Genomic DNA, 23,413 nt, shown 5'->3' with positions numbered 1-23,413 from the left:
AGGTCTGCATCGAGCGTTACCTGAGAAAACGTAGCCGGAGCAAGTTCCTCGAGGTTAGCGTGATGATCAGGAGCTGCCGCAGGCGCAGGAGAAAAGGAAAGTGATGGCACAGTGACCGCAGTTTCCCCCCGGAACGAAAGGCACTGCTTTTCTATGTCGGCTATCATAGCGAACGAAGAAGAACAGCATCGCTAACTGAGGAAAAATAAAACAAGTTATGTGACAAAAAACTCCCTCGGGAGGAGCACCTAGTCCGCGGACAGGAAAGGTATCCACCAAGAGAACAGGCACAAATTAAGGACTACAGTACGCACTCCATTCCCTGGCTGACATTGACAGGGGAAGGAGAGCGGCAGAGTAAAAACTGTGATAAAACAAGAATTACAATTAAGGGATTTTGACAAAGGAAAAATCTATTTCTGGGGAGATACCTGTGACGCCCGGTGAAAAGGGTCCTTTCTTACACTTTTCTGATATAAATATTTCCAAATATACCAGAGAAAGATTAAAGTACGGAATGCAGAGGTTACTACCCTCGCACGAACACCCAGTGGGCGTCGTTTATAAAGCAGGGGCGTGTGAAAACCACTATTCACAGGCTGTCTTCCATTTAGATAATTACTTCATCAAAGGGAAGGGCCGTTACAGAGGCCCTATCTACTTTACCTGAACTACTCCACCGACGCCCGATGCTAGCGCCACCTGGACTACATCCTTCTGCAAGAACTATGGCTTGGAAAGGAGAAAGGGTGGGTCAACGTAAGGGAAGGGTTTCACCTGGCGTCACAGGTATCTCCCCAGAAATAGATTTTTCCTTTGTCAAAATCCCTTTTCAGGGTCGACCTGTGACGCCCGGTGAAAAAGTACCAGAGAATGCCTTCCAAGCCCAAAAACAGTATCAAATAAAAGGGATAAAGTCAAACACCATGTACCAAGAACAAAATACGATATTAAGGTAGGCAAACTAAAAATAAAACACATTAGCCCAAACAGGAATCCCAAAGATGGAGTAACAATAAATGAGATGCAAGGAACCATCCCGAGAATCAATCACAACACAAAATCAAACCTTACATGGCTAAAGAACAGTAACATGAAATAAAATAAGGTGAGATTAATCATACTAACAGGTAATAACCAGGGTAATAAAGAAATGGTAACATAATTCTAGGGCTAAACGACCCACCCAGGAGAGCGGCGAAGTGGCAGGAGTGGCAGGCAGGAGGGAGAAGGATGAAAAGGAAGAATGGAGAGATTATTGGGGGGGGGGGAGATAAGACTCCCAACTGCAACTGTGGGAAATTTGAGGGCCTGTAGGTTCTTTAAATAGTGTCGTTTGAAAACCATAGATTTCCAACCCGTATACTTCTTCAGGTCATCAAAATCCATATTCTGAAAATAATTGATGGAGGTTGCCACCGAACGGATATCCTGAGCATGAGGAAACGACTCCGGGTTAGCTTCCTTAATAAAGTAAAGGATTTGTTGTCTGATGCCTTGAATAGAAATAGTACCTCCCTGTTCTCTGAGAAACAAGGGTCCAGACGAGCGGTCGGCGGTTCTAGCTAAGAATGCCTTGAATGTAGTGATGGGACACAGAGAAGTATCCTGGGGAAGAGGGATAATCTTCCAAGGGACCACCTATTCTGTGGGTCCTCGTTTTTAGCTAGGAAAGCTCTGTCTGGAGAAAGTAGAACTTCACCTGACGGGAGGAAATCCATATTTTCGGAATTACGTGAGAGAGCTGCTAATTCTGAGATTCTAGCCCCGGAAGCCAAAGCCGTTAAAAATAAGGTCTTCCTAAGAAGAGTGATGTAGGGGCAGGATTCGTTATCCGTGTCTGAAGCTAGCTTTAGTACGTCGTTCAAAGACCAAGAGACCTTTTGCGGTCGTACCGAAGGTCTGAGCCTAGCGCATGCCTTCGGAATAGATGAAAAATAGGAATCCGACAGATCAATATTGAAACCCACGAGGAAGATCTTCTTTAGAGCCGACTTAACCGTGGTTATAGTGCTAGTTGCCAGTCCCTTATCAAACAGGGACTTAAAGAATGAGATGGCCAAATTGGAGGTCATGCGAGAATGATCTGAATTCTTTAGGAAACCTGCTAATTTCTTCACGGCCGAATCGTATTGTCTAATTGTGGAATCCCTTTTGTCTAATTCTATGAAGAGGACATTTTCTGGGTCAATGTTTGCATCCCTGCGGGCTGTAAACTTCATGAAACCCACAAAGTTAGGGTTTTGACTATCCTTGAGGAATCTGACACAGTCTGAGTTTGGACTAATTGGGTCAGCTTAGGGAATGGAATCCGGAAGGGGCGGAGTTTCAACTCGAGGAGGAGAGGAAACCAACTGCTCTTTGGCCAGTGCGGTGCCACTAAAGCTACTGCTCCCCGGAAGGAGCATAGTTTGTGTAGGACTTTCATCAGAAGATTCACCGGAGGAAATAGGTAAATCTTCTTCCAATGGTTCCAATCCGGGGTTAACGCATCCATGGCGTATGCCTGAGGGTCCAGGTTTGGGGTCACATAACAAGGAAGTTTGTGGTTCAGTTGTGTCGTGAATAGATCCACCTGGAGGCCGGGAGCCAGCCTGGAAATCCACCGGAAAGAATTCACGTCCAGAGACCACTCTGACTCCAGTGGGTTCGTCCTGGATAGCGAGTCCGCTATCACGTTCTGGACCCCTGCAAGGTGAGTCGCCGACAGGAACCAGTTCTTTTCTGCTGCCAAGGCGAAAATCGTGACCAGGATTTGGTTGAGATTGGGAGATTTTGATCCACTTCTGTTTATGCAGTGCACTACTGCTGTGCTGTCTGAGACTATCCTGATGTGGGTGGACCGTGGAGGGGATAGCCGCTTCAGGGTTAAGAACACTGCCATAGCTTCTAGCACATTGATGTGGAAGTGTCTCATGGCGGGGTACCAGGAGCCCTGGAACATCTGTTGGTTGTAATATCCCCCCCATCCACTCAGAGACGCGTCTGTATGGATCGTCACCTGAGGGGGAGGGAATTGCAGAGGAACCGATTTGGAAAGGTTCTCTGGTTTGGACCATGGCCGAAGTCTCTCTTTCAGGATTGAGGGGACCGCCGAGATTTTGTCTCGTAAATGTATAGTAGCCCTCTTTCTCCAACCCCGGTTGATGTCCTTGAGTTTGGCTTTCAGAAAGAGGTCTGTCACTGACGCAAACTGAAGTAAGCCGAGGATTCTTTCTAAGGCTCTTCTGGACACCTGTTTGTGCTTGAGAAAGTTTTTTGTCTTTGCAGCTATCTCCCTGACCTTCTTGGAAGGAAGAGAGAGCTTGTGACTTTTGAGGTCCCATTGGATGCCTAACCATTCGAAACGGCTTGCCGGTTGCAGGCGAGATTTTTGCAAATTGACCTTGAAGCCTAGCTTGCTGAGGACTTGGATCACTTTTGCTGTAGCTTTGTTGCATTCCGAGATGGACTGCGCCCAGATTAGCCAATCGTCCAGATAGGCAACTACTTTGATCCCTTGGTTCCTGAGTTGTTTGAGCACTCTCTCTCCCAGTTTTGTAAATATCCTGGGGGTTATGCTGAGACCGAAGGGCATGACTCTGAATGCGAAGGCCTTCCTGCCTCAGCGGAATCCGAGGTAGGGGGAGAAGTTTCGAGCTACAGGTACGTGATAATAGGAGTCTGTAAGATCGATAGAGGTGGTGTCGGCCCCACGGGGAAGTAAGGTCCGTACCTGCGAGACAGTCAACATACAGAGCTTGTCGCATAGAATGCAAGAATTCAGTTTCGACAACTCCAGGACTACTCTTAACACCGTCGAATTCTTCTTGGGGACTGTGAACAGCCACCCCTGGAATTTCAGTGACCGTACCCTCTTCATGGCCTCCTTTTTGAGTAATTCTTTGGTGTATTCTTCCAAGATCGGAGTCGGTTTCTGAAAGAAGGTCACTGCTGGAGGTGGAGAACCTTGTGACCATTTCCAGCCTAGGCTCTTTGACACTATGCTGTGGGCCCAAGGACTGAAGGTCCAATGGTCCCGGAAGTGGTATAGTCTCCCTCCTACCTGATTCCTTTCATTGAGAGGGGGTGAATTTAGACCCCTGCCCTCCACGAGGACCCCTGGTTCTTGGTCCGCCGCGGTGGCGAAACTGACCTCTATCCCTGTTGCCGCCTCTAAGGTATCCTCGAAAGGTATTAGAGGATTCGTAAGCTGGATTGTAGGCTGGGGAGGGCATCCAAGAAGCCATGGGGGTAGGGTGGTTACCTTGGGGAGCAGGAAGGTAGACCACCTGTGGTGGAGGAGCAGAATGCGGAGAAGCCGTCTTAGAAGTAGAAGGAGTTGACGAGTGAGGGCCTTGATGGAACTGACCACGACTGGTCTTGTATGGGGTGAAGCGTTGTCTCTTTTTGAAGAAAGACTGCTTCCCTGAGTCTACCCTCCTCTTAGTCGAGAGGCCCCATCTCACTTGCAAGCTCTGGTTAGCTCTAGCAGCGTCTTGCAAGACCTTGTCCACTTCCTCCTGTGGAAACAGGTTCTTGCCCCAACAGGAGGAAGCTATGAGCTTATTCGGTTCATGCCTAATGGAAGCTTCCGCCAGCACATACTTCCTGCAGTTTATCCTGGATGTCCAGAAGTCGTGCAGGTCGAACTGGAACGTTTGGAGGTTGTTCTTAGCAAACACTCGGAATAGAGACTCATCCGGGTATAGGGAGGCTAACATTTCTGCCGAGACCATAGTGTGAACCAATCTAGTGAGTCTGTTCCGAGCGTCGAGCTCTGACTTGAGAAGGTGATCCAGTAGTTTGGGAAGCTTCTCAGAGAAGAGAGCTGAGGCGCAGTCCGGGTCGAGCTTATTCACCGAAAAAGTATCCGAGGCATCCTTCCAAAGGGCGGAAGAGCCCGGAAGAAGCAGCGAGGTGGAGTCCGTCTCGAGGACAGGAACAGGGGAGCCCTCCTTGGCCGATTGGATGGTCAACTCGGCCACTTTATCCGTAAGAGGAATCGGAACGGATTGGGGCGTGGTAAAGATTGTATAGGGTCCTTTAGGTTGGGTCCGTTTGGAGTTGACGCAACCCCAGTCAGCAAGAATCCTAGCCCATACAGCTTGGGCCTGCTCCTTAGGGAAGATGACAGTCTCTTTAGGGACTTTATCCATCCTAACAAGAGCATGCTCCTTCAGCCGGGCGAAGCCATTGAAGGGGAACTGAAGCCCCGGAGGGAAAAATTCAAGATCATCTAGAGGGCGGGTCCCGAATCCCTCTAGGGTTAAAGTACCATCTATGTAGGGCGCATGGAGAGCGAACCTCCATGGGTTGTTCTTCTCGAAAGGAGGCAACTTAGAAGGATCCGGGGCTACCGGGGGCGCCGCCTGGTTCCCCGTGCGGAGTATATTGGCTACCATATCCTTCAACTCCGTTTTTGCCCCCGATTGCTGCATCTGAGTCCTCACTAAACCTTCCATCATCTCTGTCCACGGCGGGTACCGAGGGACTGATCTCTGACAAAGCCTTAGCCTTAGCGGACTTTCTTTTCTTGGAAGGTTGAAGCCTGGATCCCATTGGAATGTCGGGAGTAGTGGAGGGTCCTGGGACCGGAGATATAGCGACTGGCGAAGCTGAAGTACTAGACTTAGGTTTGTAATTGCGTAGGGGCTTCACCTTGGGTCGTACAGATAGAGAGGGATCCAAAGTAGAAGCCTGAGGCTTATCAAAGCCGTGGAAAGAAGCAGGAGATACAGAGGGTGAGAGAAAAGGGTCTGCCAACTCCGCACCACTTACCTGCTCATCCATGGGCTCAACGTTAATATTCAGATCGGCGACGTCTCCTGAGAGTTGATTCTCGTCCTGGGGGATAGTCGCTCTAATGGATTCCATAATAGATTCCGCTAAGATGGAGGGAACCGCCGCAGAGGAGGAGCCCGGAAAGAGACGTGAGGCCATGTCATCGTCAAGGAGGTAGGGGGATCCAGAGGGAGCATTACGGCCAAAGTCTGAGACCCAGGACCGGAGGCTCATTCTGGCGGTCCGGAGGACATCCTCGTCGACCTGGAAGTGATGAGAATATTATAGAGACTGACGGAGAGAATCCCCGATAGTACCATATATCAGTAATACAGAAAGAATTCAAGTAATTCAACATAAAATATGTTATCAACATATCAATTAATATAGAAAATACTCACATCGTCATTCCACAGGATTAACGTAAGGTCATAACACAGCGTGCATGCCTCCAGGAACCACACCATGTAAGGGGATTGGCCCGGCTCACGGACGAAGGGGATGGCGCAATGCGCGTGAGACCGGCAGACATCGTGGCCTACCGGATCACTAAAGCAGGCGGAGCAACCCTTGGCAGCACAGCGAACTTTCTGTAATAAAAAGAAGACATAAGTCCGTATGTTCTCGGGAACTCTGAGATAACAACACAGGTTATAAAGAGTCTGTGAGTAAAATAAAATCTACGGTTCGTCTGAAAGGGGGCCGAAGTTCTGTGTAATACTACAATAAATAAACGAGTGAACCACTCCGTAGTGCGGCGGAGTAAACTATAGAATGTGAGCCGGAGCTCGTAGTAATTACACACAAACAGTAACTAGTGATTGGAAGGTCTCCGGGATGCCGGAGATCCGATGGTAGGTCCTTGACAAATAAATACCCCCATTACATTATATAAACAAGTAGAATGATCTACGTAAGAACTCTGAAGGAGACCTCCCGGAGGAGGGGGGAGAATAAGTCGTGTGGGGAGGGCCGAAGCCAGAGTCAGTAGCAAGCGGAGGGAACGTGTTCCCATCACATGGTATGGCGGAGTTGTATAGAGGTTCAGACCAACTCCCAAGGCCGTAGCGGGGAGAGGATGGAACTAGGGTAACAAATGACGACTCAGGGCCATCCAAATAACTCACACACGACAGGACCTATAAAAACACTAGCCCCAAAATACTCTAAAAGTAACCACAAGATAAACATGTTAATAAAAACAAATCGTAATTCCCGCAAGGGGAAGAGAGATAGAGAGAGAACCCGTGGTTGTATAAACAGAAAACGGGCCCTCCATCTCTCGTACTAGGTAAAACTAACAGAAAAGAGAGAGAGAGAGAGAGAGGAAGACACGTGATCGTATGCACAGAAAACGGGAACTCCCCCTCTCTCTCTCGTGGTTACTATACCAAAACAATAAAACGAACCTTAAATCACATTACAAATAAAGGTCCATGACCAACAAAAACAATAAAAAGAGACGAACGAAGAATAGCGAAACGAGAACGAAAAAAGAGTGAAATTTGACGAAATTATGATACCGCCAATTGGAACAACTCAACTATAACAAAGCCTCGAACGCTATTCTTGGTTCGCCAAAATATGGACTCGTAAGCGCTAAAAAGTACCAAGACTGGAAATATAAACGGTTCAAAATATAATAATATAAATGGCATAAGGCCTGAAAATAAAAGGATAATGAACCTAAGATGACAAAAGTACCAACGGGCAAAACAAGTTAAACACCAAACCGTACAAGAACAATGGCCGCCATCATCCTGGAAGGCCAAAACTGTACGCACTAAAAAACACTCAAATAAATAAAAATAACACTAGCCCGGTGCTAACAAACCTGTCAAAACAATCTAGGGTACTTAACATTGGTGCAGGAGTAAGAAGAGCCTCGGTCATGATGAAATTACACGAAAAAAGCTAAAAAACCAAGCGGCACACAAAAAACAAAACGGCGCTTATGAAGTCCAACAGAAGGATGTAGTCCAGGTGGCGCTAGCATCGGGCGTCGGTGGAGTAGTTCAGGTAAAGTAGATAGGGCCTCTGTAACGGCCCTTCTCTTTGATGAAGGAATTATCTAAATGGAAGACAGCCTGTGAATAGTGGTTTTCACACGCCCCTGCTTTATAAACGACGCCCACTGGGTGTTCGCGCGAGGGTACTAACCTCTGCATTCCATACTTTAATCTTTCTCTGGTATATTTGGAAGTATTTATATCAGAAAAGTGTAAGGAAGGACCCTTTTCACCGGGCGTCACAGGTCGACCCAGAAAATGAATTCAGCTGGGAAAAATAACTACTCGAGAGAACTACAACCCTCTGATGAGGAGGAGGGGGACCCCAGAGAGACAAAGCTTGATGTTAAATTATAACAGTTATGATTTTACTTAATGAAGAAAACCATTCGGAAGTGCAACCTAACCCGCGTACGGGAAAAGTGATACCCCCACAGAGTATACTGCTGGCCGCCCACAAAAGAATGCATAAGAATGAAGAGGGGAAAATTTAAGAAACGACATTAAAATACTGTATTACAAAAGATAACATTACATATAAAGTGACCAGCATTATGCAAGTAAACCAAAACTTAGTTGAAAGGGGAATAAATGGAAAAATAAAGGGTAATGAGAACAGGAATTAAAATGAAAAAGCTGATGAATAAGAGGCTATGCAGTGGCAGAAAACTATTGGTAAGAAGGGGAAAAGGATCCTCTCACACATAAGTCATTCTTCAATTCAACAGACAACTAGTAAGTTCTACATAAGTTTGATTATGTTTTACTGTCTTGACCCCAAAGACCTAATAAAATACATAAAAAAAGATAGGTTTATTTTTATAGATATGTAAGGCCATTTCTCCAAAATTCTATTAGGGTTTGTCTTTGCTAGTTGTGCCTCTTTTACATATATTGATGACTGGTTTACTAAAGTCTTACAGGAAATAAGACACCTTGCCTAGTGAGACGGGTAAAGCATCAGAGATGATTTTTCAATAAATAAACACTTAACAGTCGATGAAAAATTATAAGGGAATTACTTTCCTAGCATCAAGCATTATTCCTTATATAAATGCTGTAATATTCTACTTCCGTAAATTATTCATAAGAGAATTTAACTTCATTTATCGGGAATAATCTAAAGGCAGCTGTAATAAGAAACACTAAAGAACTTCTTACTTTGCAGTAGCCATATGGCCAATGCCATAGCTTCCTTGAGTATGTGGAACCATTTTGGGTTTGCCAGTTGTCCCCGATGTGAAAAAGATCTGAGCCACATCTGTACTTTTTGTTTTATGGCATGGTTTTACATCTTTGCTTTTACCCTGCTTAATAAGGTCATCATACTTAGTCCAACCTGACCTAGAATGAAAAAAAGGATTATATTTATTAGGAGAATATTGTACAAATTTGGATCCTGATGAATCTTTTGGTTGGTAAGCACCTTGTGGAAAACGAATTAGATTGTAAAACATGCCTGAAAGCCACTTCTCAATAGACAATGCAAGAGATCTATATCAGTTATTTGATAACCTATAGAGGATGAATCAAAATAATGAAGAGGCACTCAATATACATCTAAAAACGTGCAATTTATTGTAGATGGTTCTATCAAAATCTAAAGAGATAATAGGACACAAGTTTAGAAATGCTTATTGATAAAGCATATAAATAGCAATTCCCTCCCTTGCCTTGCCAAGGACCTGATGCTACAGACATGTTTACAATTTTTGTAGATAGTATCTACATATTCTTCTGAGATGTAATTCCAGAAGCCTTTGACTATTTCTTTCCAATAATAACAAGAACTTCAACCAAACTAGCAAGCATTAGATAAATCTAGCATACCTTCTGCTAAAGCCTTTGTAGCCTATACTGAAATCTAAAATCACGGCTGTGTTGTATTAAAATAAGCAGTAAATATTAAAACGGGACTTAAAACTTACAAGCTTTGATCTGCACTATTTGATACAACAATACGAAGCGGTATTTCTTTTGTGACATCATTTAATCTCTTAGCAGTAGCAAAATCGCATATCACACAGTCAGCCCCGCACTCAGATATTCGATGAGCTACATCATTAGCAGTCAGGAGAGTTGTTGCTGGGGATATTATCATACCTGAGGTACATAAAGAGTTCTTTAGACATGAGAAATTTCAAATAATAATATTAAATGCTTAGAAAACAATTCTAGCCAAAACACTAAAACACAAGGACATAGGGTAAAATTTTTGAATGATGCGAAGGCAACTTAAATGTAAAAATAATTTGAATACCAAGTACTGTACTGTACCAGAAAATAATTCATCATTATTCATGAGGAGCTAGTGTACACAACAAAATTATATTTGATAATGCTTTTCACCCAGTAAGTAATGATGAATACAACTTATACTGCAACAATGTTTATCATAAGTGAAATAACAGAAAGATACCATGAAATAAAGAGATAGAATTAGCATTTAATCCTTTAATCACCCCTCCCCCCCACTAAACTATTTGACCCTCAAGCCCAAGGACCCATTTTTGGACATTTTACTTAAGTCATCTTAGCAACAAAACTATACAAGAAAAGACTTGACAATATTCATTGTATAGCTGATTAAATTTTCTATAAACTGATATACTGCATATGTTACATATTTTGTAAAATTATCATATACATAAATAACACGAGAAAAACTGGTATTTACTGGATGTACATTAGAGCATTTTGGGCTGAAGTAAGGATTGTAGTCTTTACCTTATGTAAACTACTGTATGTCGTTGTGTTGCTGAAAGGGTTAAATATCTAACTGCTATGCAATTACTGTATGCTATTATAGTGTATGGCATTTATACATATGATTATCACATTGGTTATTGGCACTTAAGATTATGATGTCAATTATAGATTGAAATATTCATTAATAGATTTTATTGAAAAAGATATACTAGCTAAAAACCAGGAAAACTGCTTTTGAGTTTTCCAACAACAATTTCCTGGTTTCCAACAATAGGTACATCAGACATTAATCAAAGGTACAGTTGCTTGAGATGGGTCAGATTATCTTTAACATATTTCACTACGTGTTGTCCTGTTGATATGTTTCTTATTGCTCTTATTTTTTCTGCTCATAGATTGGTGTCAGTTATAGCTATTTCTTCAAGAACCATTTATGCATTTCTATATACATGTGCTTTGCCTGATTCTTGAAAAGGAATGGTAGTTATACAGCAATGAGATTACATCAGTAAAAGTCTTCACAAACAGGACTTTGTTTTGAGAATCAGCATTAAGAGCTGCATCATCCGAAACCATTCTTTTTCTGCATTGGTATTCAAGATATGCTCCATAACAACTTATGAAAGTCTCAATTGGGGTGACCATCAGCTTTCTTCAAAATAAATACTCATTTCATTCTTTCTGCATGGAAACTCCATTTCAGCCAAATGGAGAAAAGGTGACTGTTGACCTAACTTACAATGTCACACACAAACAAACATTCCTGACATTTCCCTTAAGATGCATAACAGATGAACTTGCGATGTATGATGTACATCATGTTTCACTACAAAACTGGCCAAAAAAAAAACTTCGGGTGATGATCAATTAAAATTTTTCTAAGGCCTACTTGTGGAACTTCAAGAGATGCCAGTTAGGAATGGGAACAATTAAATAATCTCAAGATATTTTTTGACTGCTATGCTCCTATTAAATATTATGTTCAAGTGGTAAAATTATGCCTTCTGCCCATAATCTAAAACCCTCTCTGTACACAACACATATATTTCTTAAGAATCTTGATAGAGTATGGTGGTACTTTTGATTTCTCGTCAAACATCACCTTCATCATCCCTTCATGGCTCATAGAAAAAAAATAAAATCAGGAGTTTTGGAAAGAAGTGAAGAGAGTAAGGAAGGCAGGTTCGAGAATTGAAGAGAGAGTGAAAGATGGAAATGGAAGGTTGTTAAAAGAAGAGGAGGCAAGGAAAAGGTGGGCGGAATATTTTGAAAGTTTACTGAATGTTGAGGATAATAGGGAGGCAGATATAATTCCTGTTGCAGGTGTTGAGGTGCCAGTAATGGGATATGAGAATGAGAGGTTACAATAGAGGAAGTGAGGAGAGCACTAGATGAAACGAGAGTAGGAAAAGCATCTGGTATGGATGGTGTGAGAGCTGAGATGTTGAAGGAAGGGGGTGTGACTGTACTTGAATGGTTGGTGAGATTGTTTAATATGTGTTTTATGTTGTCAATGGTACCAGTAGATTGGGTTTGTGTGTGTATTGTACCACTATACAGAATAAGGGTAAGGGAGATGTGCATGAGTGTTGTAATTCAAGGGGTATTAGTTTGTTGAGAGTGGTTGGATAAGTGCATGGTAGAGTACTTAATAGGATTAAGGATAAAACAGAGAATGCTATCTTAGAAGTACAGGGTGGTTTTAGAAGAGGTAGGGGATGTATGAATCAGATATTTACAATTAGGCAGATATGCAAAAAATATTTGGCACAAGGTAAGGAGGTGTATGTTGCGTTTATGGATCTGGAGAAAGTGTATGACAGAGTTGAAAGGGAAGCGATGTGAAATGTGATGAGGTTACATGAAATTGGTGGAAGGTTGTCACAAGCAGTGAAAAGTTTCTACAAAGGTAGTAAAGCGTGTGTTAGGATAGGAAATGAAGGGAGCGATTGGTTTTCAGTGAGAGTGGGGCTGAGACAGGGATGTGTGATGTCGCTATGGTTTTTTTAACTCGAATGTTGATGGAGTGATGAGAGAGGTGGATGCTCAAGTGCTTGGACGACGATTGAAACTGATAGATGAGAATGATCATGAGTGGGAGGTAAATCACTTGTTGTTTGCAGATGATACTGTACTGGTTGCAGACTCAGAAGATAAGCTTGGCTGCTCAGTAACAGAATTTGGAAGGGTCTGTGAGAGGAGGAAGTTGAGAGTTAATAAGGGTAAGAATAAGGTTATGAGATGTATGAGAAGGGAAGGTGGTGTGAGGTTGAATATCATATTGAATGGAGAGTTACTTGAAGATGTAGATCGATTTAAGTACCTGGGGTCTGTTGTTGCAGCAAATGGTGGAGTGGAAGCAGATGTACGTCAGAGAGTGAATGAAGGATGCAAGGTGTTGGGGGCAGTGAAGGGAGTGGTAAAGAATAGAGGGTTAGCCATGAATGTAAAGAGAGTTCTGTATGAGAAAATTATTGTACCAACTGTGATGTATGAATCGGAGTTGCAGGGAATGAAAGTGACGGAGAGACAGAAATTGAATGTGTTTGACATGAAGTGTCTGAGGAGTATGGCTGGTGTATCTTGAGTAGATAGGGTTAGGAATGAAGAAGTGACGGTGAGAATGGGTGTAAGGAATGATTTAGCAGCTAGAGTGGATATGAATGTGTTGAGGTGGTTTGGCCATGTTGAGAGAATGGAAAATGGCTGTCTACTAAAGATGGTGATGAATGCAAGAGTTGATGGGAGAAGTACAGGAGGAAGGCCAAGGTTTGGGTGGATGGATGGAGTGAAAAAAGCTCTGGGTGATAGGAGGATAGATGTGAGAGAGGCAAGAGAGCGTGCTAGAAATAGGAATGAATGGTGAGCGATTGTGACGCAGTTCGGGTAAGCCCTGCTGCTTCCTCCGGTCGCCTTAGATGACCGCGGAGGTAGCAGAAGTAGGGGATTCAGCTTATGAAGCTTCATCTGTGGTGGATAACGGGGGAGTGTGGGCTGTGGCACCCTAGCAGTACCAGCCGAACTCGGTTGAGTCCCACGTCAGGCTGGGAGGAGCATAGAGAGGAAAGGTCCCCTTTTTTTATTTGTTTGATGTTGGCTAGTCCCAAAAATTGGGGGAAGTGCCTTGGTATATAGATAGAAAATCAGGATTTTGAGTGATGATCTTTCATATAGCTTTTATAAGGTATAAACATGTAAACCAATAAACATCTTCACAAAGGCAAATTTAGTTCCATAAATTGAAATCCTAAATACACTTAGGAATGTCTTTTTTTTTTTTTTTTGTTAGTAAAATGATTTTTCCTCTGAAAGCTTCCTGAATTTTCTACCAAATACTTCTATAGTTGTCTACTACTTTTTTATCCTAGAGGTCAAGTACGTACCTATGATTCAAGGCGGCAAAAGCTTTTTTTCAGCACTCCATATTAATTTCTTCACTTTCTTCTAGTTAGAGCTTGTTTTACACCTCAGCAAAATCTGCCCTTTAGTTAAGGAAATTTCACAGAGTTTATCAGCAATTTCTAACAATATTATAGGCCTGAATAAGGTGATGACCAAATGAATTACAGAACGAAACTGAAATTCAAAATTTCACCAAGTTTATCAGCGATTTCTAACAATATTAAAGGGCTGAATAAGGTGATGACCAAACGAATTACAGAACAAAACTGAAATTCAAAATTTCACCAAGTTTATCAGCGATTTCTAACAATATTAAATGGCTGAATAAGGTGATGACCAAATGAATTACAGAACAAAACTGAAATTCAAAATTTCACCAAGTTTATCAGCGATTTCTAACAATATTAAAGGGCTGAATAAGGTGATGACCAAATGAATTACAGAACAAAACTGAAATTCAAAATTTCACCAAGTTTATCAGCGATTTCTAACAATATTAAAGGGCTGAATAAAGTGATGACCAAATGAATTACAGAACAAAACTGAAATTCAAAATTTAACCAAGTTTATCAGCGATTTCTAACAATATTAAAGGGCTGAATAAATGATGACCAAATGAATTACAGAACAAAACTGAAATTCAAAATTTAACCAAGTTTATCAGCAATTTCTAACAATATTGAACGGCAGAATAAGGTGATGACCAAAATGAATTACAGAACAAAACTGAAATTCAAACTGCCTCTTCTAATAAAAGAAAATTATGAAAATATTTCTTGCAAAACAATTAATAGTCGTCAACACCTTTTCCTTAAGATTTTTCTTAGCTACTACATATAAAATATGAGTATGAAAACTACATGGAATAAGAAAAAATATATTAAAAGGAAAAGGAAAGTAAATCAAAACTTTTCAATTACATAAATAAGATAATTTGTGTTTTTCCATACCTACAGTAATACAAACATGGAGTTATTTATTTGAATTATCTCTCAGCAAAGCTAGATGGTAGCCATTAGACTTAAAAGTACGAGGTGGCAACCCTACCTCACCGCTTGAGCGGTTAGGCTGGGGGTGGCTAGCGGGTACCCAGCCACCTCTATATATACTTTCACAGCTGTGAGGTACTCACTTTTTATTGCAAGTGGGACTTCTGGGGGACAGGTGATGGCGGGCCAATTTATATAAATAACTCCAGGTTTGTATTAGAGAAAAATGACAAATTCGTAGATAATTTGTATTTTTTCCTAACTATACAAACCTTCGCTATTTATAAGGGGTTATACTTTCGGAGGAGCTGAAATGACGAGCCATTAAAATTTAGCGGGGGTTAACCACCCACACCACTAGTTAGCTGGGGTAGGGGAGATTGCTTGCTACCCCTCCCATTCACACACCTGTGATTTAGTCACTTTGCTTGGAGGTAGGACTTCAAGGGGGATAGGGATGGCGGGCAAGTTTGTATAAATAGCTAAGGTTTGTATAGTTAGGAAAAATACAAATTTTCTACGAATTTGTCATTTGTCCAGTAACTGGAATACAAACCTCACTATTTATTAGGGGTGACTCACCCATTAGGAAGGGTGGACGTCCCTGCCAATCTGGCTTTTGGCTTTGCCCGGGGGTTCCTTATCTGAGTATGTTAATACTCAAAAATAAGGAGTCCCTGCCCTCGCTAAACCTTGCTACGCAAGATCAGCGGCCTACGCAAGCTGTGTGTTGAGACGTGCAGAAGTGTGACTGTCTAGGTAAAGTTATTCCGAGTCTATATAGGAAAAACCTGATGTAACCAAGACTTCCCAATACCACCTCGCCAGGGTATGGGGACGCAACAGTATTAGCTTAATACTAGGTACACAAGGGAGCATGGTTTACCTGCAGTGGTTTGAGGTCAGCTTATGCAGAGAACCCAGGATGCTGCTTTCCCCATGAGAGGGTAGGATGACGAAAAGAATAAGAGCCAGTCAAATCGAAAAGAATAAGAGCCAGTCAAATCTTTTCATTCACGCAGACAAAAACATGGTAACAGTGCCCTCAACCTTCTGCTACTTGTCCAATAAGGAGCTTGAGGTATACAACCAGCTGTTGTGCAGCCACCACCGGACCGATAGAGATCGTATTGAGTTCCTGTGGGTCATGTCTTGCAGGAGAAAGGTTGTGAAAGTCACCTGGAGCATTCACATCCTTTCTTGTAAAACCTGCGTCACAGAGTAATCTGCTAAGAAGGACCAGGGGCATAGTTATGCCCCTGATACTGTGAGTTGTCAAGTCGAGATGATGTTTCGGTGATCCTCCTCTAGTCTCTCCCAGTGCTGATGACAAGAGAAGGGACCCGGGCGGGCTGTTGCCGTTTTCTTTAGGTAAAGTCTTTAGGTAAAGTCTCATACCGAGTTGAGACTTGTGTAGGATCCGTCACCTCTGGAGACTGTGTCTGGCGACATACTCAGGGATGAAACTGAACATTGTCTTTCGCCCTTATCAATAATGGGCGATGTCAAAAGAGAAACCATGAAGTTCCTTGACTCGTATGGTGGCTGTCCGAGTGTGTAGGAACATTGTGTTCTTAAATCAGAAGAAAATTTGTTGCCTGGTGAAGTGGAACGTAAGGAGGTCCTTTTAGAGATCGGAGATTTGAACCATGTTCCGAGAGGAAGGTCTCAATTCCGACTGGGGAAAGGCAAGTTGTAAGTCCGTATGAGTTAGGAAAAGTCTATCGATGAGAGGGTGTCCCTTTCTTTCAGTTTGAAGGTGAAGGATCAAGGTTGAGTGATCATCTTTACCTGTCGGAACTGAATAGGGGGTCTTTTCCTCTTGTATATACTCGAGGATTCTGCTATTGCTGGAATCGAGGTATTGAGTGGAGAGACACACTTTCACATGACACTAACCACACAAGAAGTTATACTGCCTGGTAGACTGATGCTAAGGAATTCCTCAGATATCTAGACAACCTTTTCGCAAAGAGGTATTGGGTAGTCTCCAGGCGTACAATCATAGCAAAGCTATAGCTTGTGGTAGGTGTCGAAGTGGGTTGTTTGTGATGTGGAGAGGGTTCTCTTGGAGACTCTATCAGGAGCTGCAAAAGGTTTGGAAACCATTCTGCATAATGCCATAGCGGAGGTAGGAGAGTCCTTGAGAGGTTGACCGATGTTCTAGCCTTTTTGAGTGCCTTCTCCAGATAAAACAGGGACGAGACGTAAACGTCATTGTTGTACCCACTGTTGTTGCCAGAGAGCCTTGGGGTCTAGGGCTGGTGAGCAACAGCAGCCTGAGATTCAGGAGCGTTGCGAACAGACCCCTAGTTGGAGGACCTCGTTAAAGTCGGGACTTTTGTCGGCTACATGGCGATCCAAAGTCCATTCGGTATACCTTATCTGAGATGCTGTGCACAGATTGTTGGCGAGCTCGTTCTTCCAGTCTGGAATGAAGCGGGCTGATAATGGTACTGAACGGACTTTGGCCTATCTTAGTGTTTATACTGTTAGACGGGAAGAGACTACGAGCAAGTTCCTTCTTGCTTGTCAATGTGAGTCTCTATGTGGTGTGTGGTGTATCGTCCATCACATCACTGAGTGGTCTGTTAGGAACCGATGAGGCATTCATCTCTTAAGAGATTTAAGTGAAGGTACTTTCGGGCTCTGTCCAGAGGGCTGAGGTCATGTGGTGCAGCACTATGGTCCCTCCTCTCTTCTTTTTCCAACTCAAGTCTCTTGGAATGGGAGTTGTTCTCGTTTCGAGAAGGTTTTGTGGAGATTGGTGTCTAGAATCATTCCCAGATACACCAGTCTTCTGGGAGGGAAGTAGGGAAGACTTCCGTAGGTTTACCCTGATCACTGGATCTTGGTAAAAAGACTTCAGAAGTTCTGGTGTTAATGCAAGGTTGCCACTGAGTCTGCTAAGGTCAGTCAGTCGTCCCGAGACAGAGGAGACTGAAGCCGATCCTGTGAGACCAGGATGGGTGTAGTGGAAAGACCGAAGCACAGTGCCTTAAACTGGTGTTTCTTGTTTGTCTAGACGGAATCTTCCAACCTTCCTAGATGGATGGTTTGGACGTGGGAGTAAGTGTCCAGTGTGCAAATGAAGACCTTAGGTCTTAGCCCTTGTTGGAACTCCAACATGGTGTGGACAACGACCCAAAGGGACAGCTCCTTGCGGATCCTTTTGCATGGAAGATTGTCGACGCTGGAGTCTTGACTCGTGTCGTAAAGGATCAGGCGCGATACCCCATGTAAGAATTTTTCTCTGAGAGAGAATTCCTTCAACTAACATGCGCCCTGATGGGATTGATGGTATTCCTTAGAATAGAATCAATCTGGCGAATGTTAATCAATGGTTAACAGTTGGGTATCATGGTTACTGTGCAGTTTGAGAGTGCTCGCAAGTAGTTCCTTGTCAACAAGCCATTGATGAGGGTTGTCGAACGTTTGCTGATCACTTTAGTGTGATGGCGAACGGCCAGTAGCAAGAAGTATGTTGTATACCATCTGATCTAGGAAACTAAAGGAAGAGGTTGACAAGTAAGTTCTAGTCACAAACTGATGGCAAATTGCCGATGACCGATGAACCGGTGGTCTGTGAGCCAATGGTGAGTTAGAGATCAGTAAGTTGATATGGTCCCCCCTGGTTGGTCAGAGATGAGCAAGCTGAAGGTTGGGCTGGTCAGAGATCAGCGACCTGAGTTCAATGATGTAAGAAAGATGAGCTGCCCATCGGTGATTTAGTGATCAGCAAGCTGATGACTGGTTATTGACTAGCAATCAGTGATTGGAAACGCTAGCAATTGGAGATCGTTAGTCATTTGAGGGACTAGAGGTCAAAGATCAGCATTGAGCTAGCAATTGGCGATCTGGTGATCGCCGACCTAGCGATCAGTAAACTGTGAACTAGCCATCAGCAAACAGTGATCTAGAGATCAGACTGTTAATGCTTTCCTGTTTGCTGACAGTGGTCTGTCAAGGGAAAAAGAAACTTCAGAAAAGACAGGGACCAAGGATTCCCCGTTTCGATTCCCCCTTGTAGGATGGAATCTTCGGGATCTTGAATCCTTCTGTGAAGCCTTATACCTCTTTCCCGGTGGCAATGTTTATGTGTCTGCAAGGAGGAATGGGGCAATGGTGACCTTTTCCAAAAAGTTTTATTCCTTTTTACTGTCTATTGTGCGAGTGTATAGGAGAGTACTGGAGCGATGGCACACAGGATGATGCTGGGGTTCAATTTCTGCCTGGAGAGCAGGCGAGTGCTGGCTTTTAGACAAGATGTGGTGTATTGAATCTGCGAGCCATGATTCTTTGGTAAGAGCTGGCGCATTGGATCTGAGACCGTAACTGCGCAGGAGGGCACAGGAAAGTGCGGAAGAGCACTGGCGCGCAGTAAGGCATGCGCCGAAGCGTATGACTGGTTGCGCAAGGGCGGTTGCATTGGCGCGTGCATGAGAGTACTACACTGAGATTGGCTGTACTCCAGCTGAGAACAGACTGAAGGGTGCTCACGATGTTGATAGTATCCCGTTGCTATTAGCAGAAACAAAAGACCCATGGGCTGAAGGACATCCTCGGTACAATCCGTTTAAAGAGGGTTCTCTGGTGCTCAAGAAGGTGCACCTGTTGGGACACCTTCTGACGAACAAGCTCATCCCTAGGTTTGAGGGGGTATTCCGTGTTACTAAGGTACACGAGAATAAGGTCACCTATGAGCTGCAGAGACTGCCTGATGGTGAAGTGGTATGAGCTCACCATATCCAGTTAAAGGCCTGGTTTGAACCTCCAGTTTATCTTAGGAGGCACTTTCTCTGGTACCCGAAGGGTCCTGATCCTGTAAAAGAGACTGAATAGTCCAGAACTCATGGATGACAGTCCTGCTTCTTCTGAAGTCTCTGAGAGTTCTGGTTCTAGTAGTGATGGCGACTCCTATGGGGTGACTCCTATGGGGTGGCATCCTACCTTTTGTCTCGAGATTGTAACAAGTCCCGATGACAGAGGAAAAGTCACCATCCTACTAGAGCTATTACTCAGCCTAAGCCCATTCTTAAGCCAGCTAGGACTTACGAGAGAAAGAAAGCACTGGAGGCTTGGTTATATTCTCCAGTAAATTGTGATGTGACTCCTGTATTAAAGCCTGAATTGTTTCGAGATCATTTGGTCCTCCAACTGTGGGAGAACAGCCCCACTGAAATGTGTAAAACCCCGATTTTGTCTCCCAAGTCGGTGGTTCACTGTCCTGTTCCTGAATTTCTAACGGCCAAGTTCTTAGCTTCTTCTTTTCGAGAGGAAGGTGTCGTTCATCCCCCAGGGAGTTGGGAATTCTGGGAAGTTTCCAGTATCCCGTTATTGGAACTACTTTCTGTTGGTTCCCAGAGTTCCAGATAAGATTGGTCAAGACCTGCTAGTTTAGAAAGCCCTGTTTCTGAATTGGCAGTGTCTATTCATCCTGATAATGACTTTCTCGGCTTATTGCCACCTAATTGTGACGACCGACTGTCGCCTGAAGATCCCACCTCTAGTGGATTTAGTCCCCCATGGACTAGGTCAAAAGGTCCTGTTCTTGACCTACCTTTAGTTCAGCCTCAAGTCCTGGAGTGGAGACCTCGTCTCACTGACCAGACGAATATTATAGAGAGGGAACCATCCTCCAATCCTGAGTCACCTCAGAATTCAAACCCTTTTCTACATTCTGATGGTAGATTAAAACACCGGTCAGAGCTCGAGGCTTAAGTGGCACAGTCAGGTGTATCTATCCAGAACGCTACAACACTGTTTGGGTCGCCCGAAACACAACTTTGCCCCGAGTCATCGCCAGATTTTTCGGGATTTTTATTGTCCTCTTCTGAGTCTACGGATTCTGTCTCTGGTTTACCTCAAAGAATGTCGATCACCCGCAGATACCAACTGTTATGCGAGGTTATCGATCGATTAAAGACACCCAGCTTGTACCTGGAGAGTCGCCGGCTTAGCCTGTCTCCTGTGCTGCGAGAAATTAATATGGCTCGCCAGCAGATTGCTGAATCCCGGCGCATGTCCCGAGACAGAATTTTGAGACTCAGAAGAACTATAAATCTCCCACTGAATTAATCTTTGTACAGTTTTTTAAAGGAAGTTTTGATAGTAATTACCCTTTTTTGTTCTTATTAGTCATATTCTAATTCGCACATTGGGGTAAACAAAAGGCTGAGAATGGGACACGTGGTGTGAGGAAATCTTTATTTAGTCACGGTTTCTGTAATTATCGCATTTATTGTTGTACTGTAAATTGACTTTGACCGTGACAGTTATGATTGATTCAATAAATTTTATTATCCTGTAATACCTGTAGTCCAAAATCAATGAGTTTTGTATGCTTTTAAATTGATTTTGGACTGCAATGAATGTAATTTTTTTTTTCTTGATAGATCCTGAATGTATTCCTGTAATACCGAAATGTCTGGTAAAAAATAATGAAATTTCTTATGTTGTATGTTATTGGAGTATTGTTGGGAGGAATAGACGATAATCTAAATTTTGTGTTTTTAAGTACTGTCTCCAAGAAGTGAATTCAGATGTTAGGAGGTAACTGACTGTGTTCGAGGTTAGTCTGAATTCAGACTTATTCAAAACCCCTTCCAAGAGTGGGAGATTTAGGCTCTACTGTTGTTAACAAACTTTTCGAGACATTGTTATTGTAGGCCCGCAGGGATCTGCACGGCATCGTATGCGGCCGTACTGTTCAGGGTTTGATAATTTTAAGTGACTTTGCAGCTTAGTGGTGAACTGGATATTAAAGGGACAGTATTGATTCAGGGAAAATTATTGTAGTACAGTATTTTCACAGATTTATATTTTCTTATGGGTGGTTGGTTTGAGATGGCTTAGAAAACTTGAGTGTCCAGCATGTGAATAATTTTTTATTCTTATTCAAAATTTTTTTATCTTGTTACCCTGATGCTGAAGTTTTATGTAAAGGGATGCTAATTTTGCCTTTAATTGATTATTTTAATTGATATAATGTTAATGTAATCCTAATAGTTTTTTGTTGTTTCATTTACAAATAAATTTTTTTGCTTGTTTTTATGAATACAGCATTTCATTTCAGAACCTCTCACTATGATGTCCTTTCCTCAGCCACTGTTTTCTTTAGTCAAGTTATTTAAAATTTATTTTCCCATACTGTGTCCAGTTATCAGTACAAACAATATTTCCTTTCACCTAATGTTCTAAAATTTTTTCTTGAGCTTAAAAACATCTTACCTAAAGAATATAGAATCAATATTCTACTGATTTCCCAGAAATGAATCAACGGTCATCTTACCTGGTAATCCAGCTAGTCCAAGGAAAGGGAATTTAGGAGGGAAGAAAGATCCTAGCTGGGTCCACTTGCCCAGTATAAATCAAGGGGTGGTGCCCAGTACTCCGGTCTGTTGAACTGTTACTTAGGTGTTTGGGTATTCCACCATTGTATGTTTGTTGTGTAGTGAACGTCGGGTTGTGGTCGGCATTCGGATACTAGGCAGTTTGAGTGCTATCTTTGGCCACAGTCCGCAAACCACTACATAATTTTTGGTGCCCAGACCCGGGAAACACCAACCTTTAGGTATGGCATCGTCATCCAGTAAACGCCGAAAGGCTAAGAAGAGCCTGAGCCGGGATGTGGAGAGTCTGGTCAGGATTGTCAGTGACCTGGCAACTCAGGTCAAGTCCCTGACACTTGAAGTGACGGCCCTGAAGAGCGTGGAGCCGTCACCAACGTGCCACGTTGCCACTGGGGTCACGACTACAGTGACCACCAGTGCTCCTTCTACATCCCCAGCTTGGCCAAATTACAATGGTCTGGTAATTCCAGTTACTAGAGCAGAGCCACTGATTGGAGGTCTCCAGCCCCCTCCAGGGTTCACACCGTTAATCCCCCTGTATCAGGCTTCTGGGAGTCTCCTGTCCCAAGTGGACTGCTTGCTTCCTCACTTGTTCCGGCAACTAACTCTGTTAGTCCACCAGAGCCTGCAGCCAGTAGACTGGGGGAGCAGTTTCTGGACAATCTGGCTGAAGCCAGTAGGCCAAAAAAGGCTCCAGCAGCTACAGCTGAAGCAGTTCTTGTCCAGACAGGGGCTATCCCAAAGCGGAGACGCCAGGCCAAGGAAAGAGCCAGATCAGCCATACCCGAAATGACATCTTCATCACAGGAGTCTACCACTGAAGATTCTGGTAGTGACACTTCCAGCTCCTGTCTCAGTGTCAGCTCAGAAGACACTGTCTCCACTGACCATGTCCAGTCCCTCCAGACAGAACGCAGTCTGTCTGATCTCATCAAGGTCCTTGACTCCAGGAGGAACCCCAAGCCTAGAATCTTCTGGCTGGAAACTGGCCCGAGTTTTGCCCGATTTCTGAGGGATTTCGAGGCCTACTGTGCTAGTAAATATACCGCAGGAAGCTCTGGCCGTTGGACTGTTGACCTTGGAAAATTTCTGAAGGGAGAAATCCATGAGGCGTTCTCGGCCATGGGGGGTCCCGAGATCTCATACCCCGTCATGAAGGAACGCCTCCTCGACTGGTCCCGAGAAGCCC

The 23,413-nt window shown here is 43.4% G+C and overlaps 1 protein-coding gene across 1 annotated transcript in view; it reads right to left on the bottom strand.

Moving 5' to 3' along the window:
* LOC137627623 (acyl-coenzyme A synthetase ACSM3, mitochondrial-like) overlaps positions 1 to 23,413 on the bottom strand; it is a 247,538-nt gene that overhangs the window by 92,812 nt on the left and 131,313 nt on the right. The window contains exons 5-6 of the mRNA XM_068358720.1: positions 9,701 to 9,875; positions 8,934 to 9,116 (exon numbers count right to left, since the gene is read on the bottom strand). Coding sequence (XP_068214821.1) covers positions 8,934 to 9,116; positions 9,701 to 9,875 — 358 coding nt within the window. The remainder of the gene's footprint in view (positions 1 to 8,933; positions 9,117 to 9,700; positions 9,876 to 23,413) is intronic.

This window comes from Palaemon carinicauda, chromosome 35 (genome assembly GCF_036898095.1).
Source record: "Palaemon carinicauda isolate YSFRI2023 chromosome 35, ASM3689809v2, whole genome shotgun sequence".
NCBI classification, from domain to species: Eukaryota; Metazoa; Arthropoda; class Malacostraca; order Decapoda; family Palaemonidae; genus Palaemon; species Palaemon carinicauda.
The sequence above is the reverse complement of the archived record's forward strand: the minus strand, read 5'-3'. Positions and strand labels throughout refer to the sequence as shown.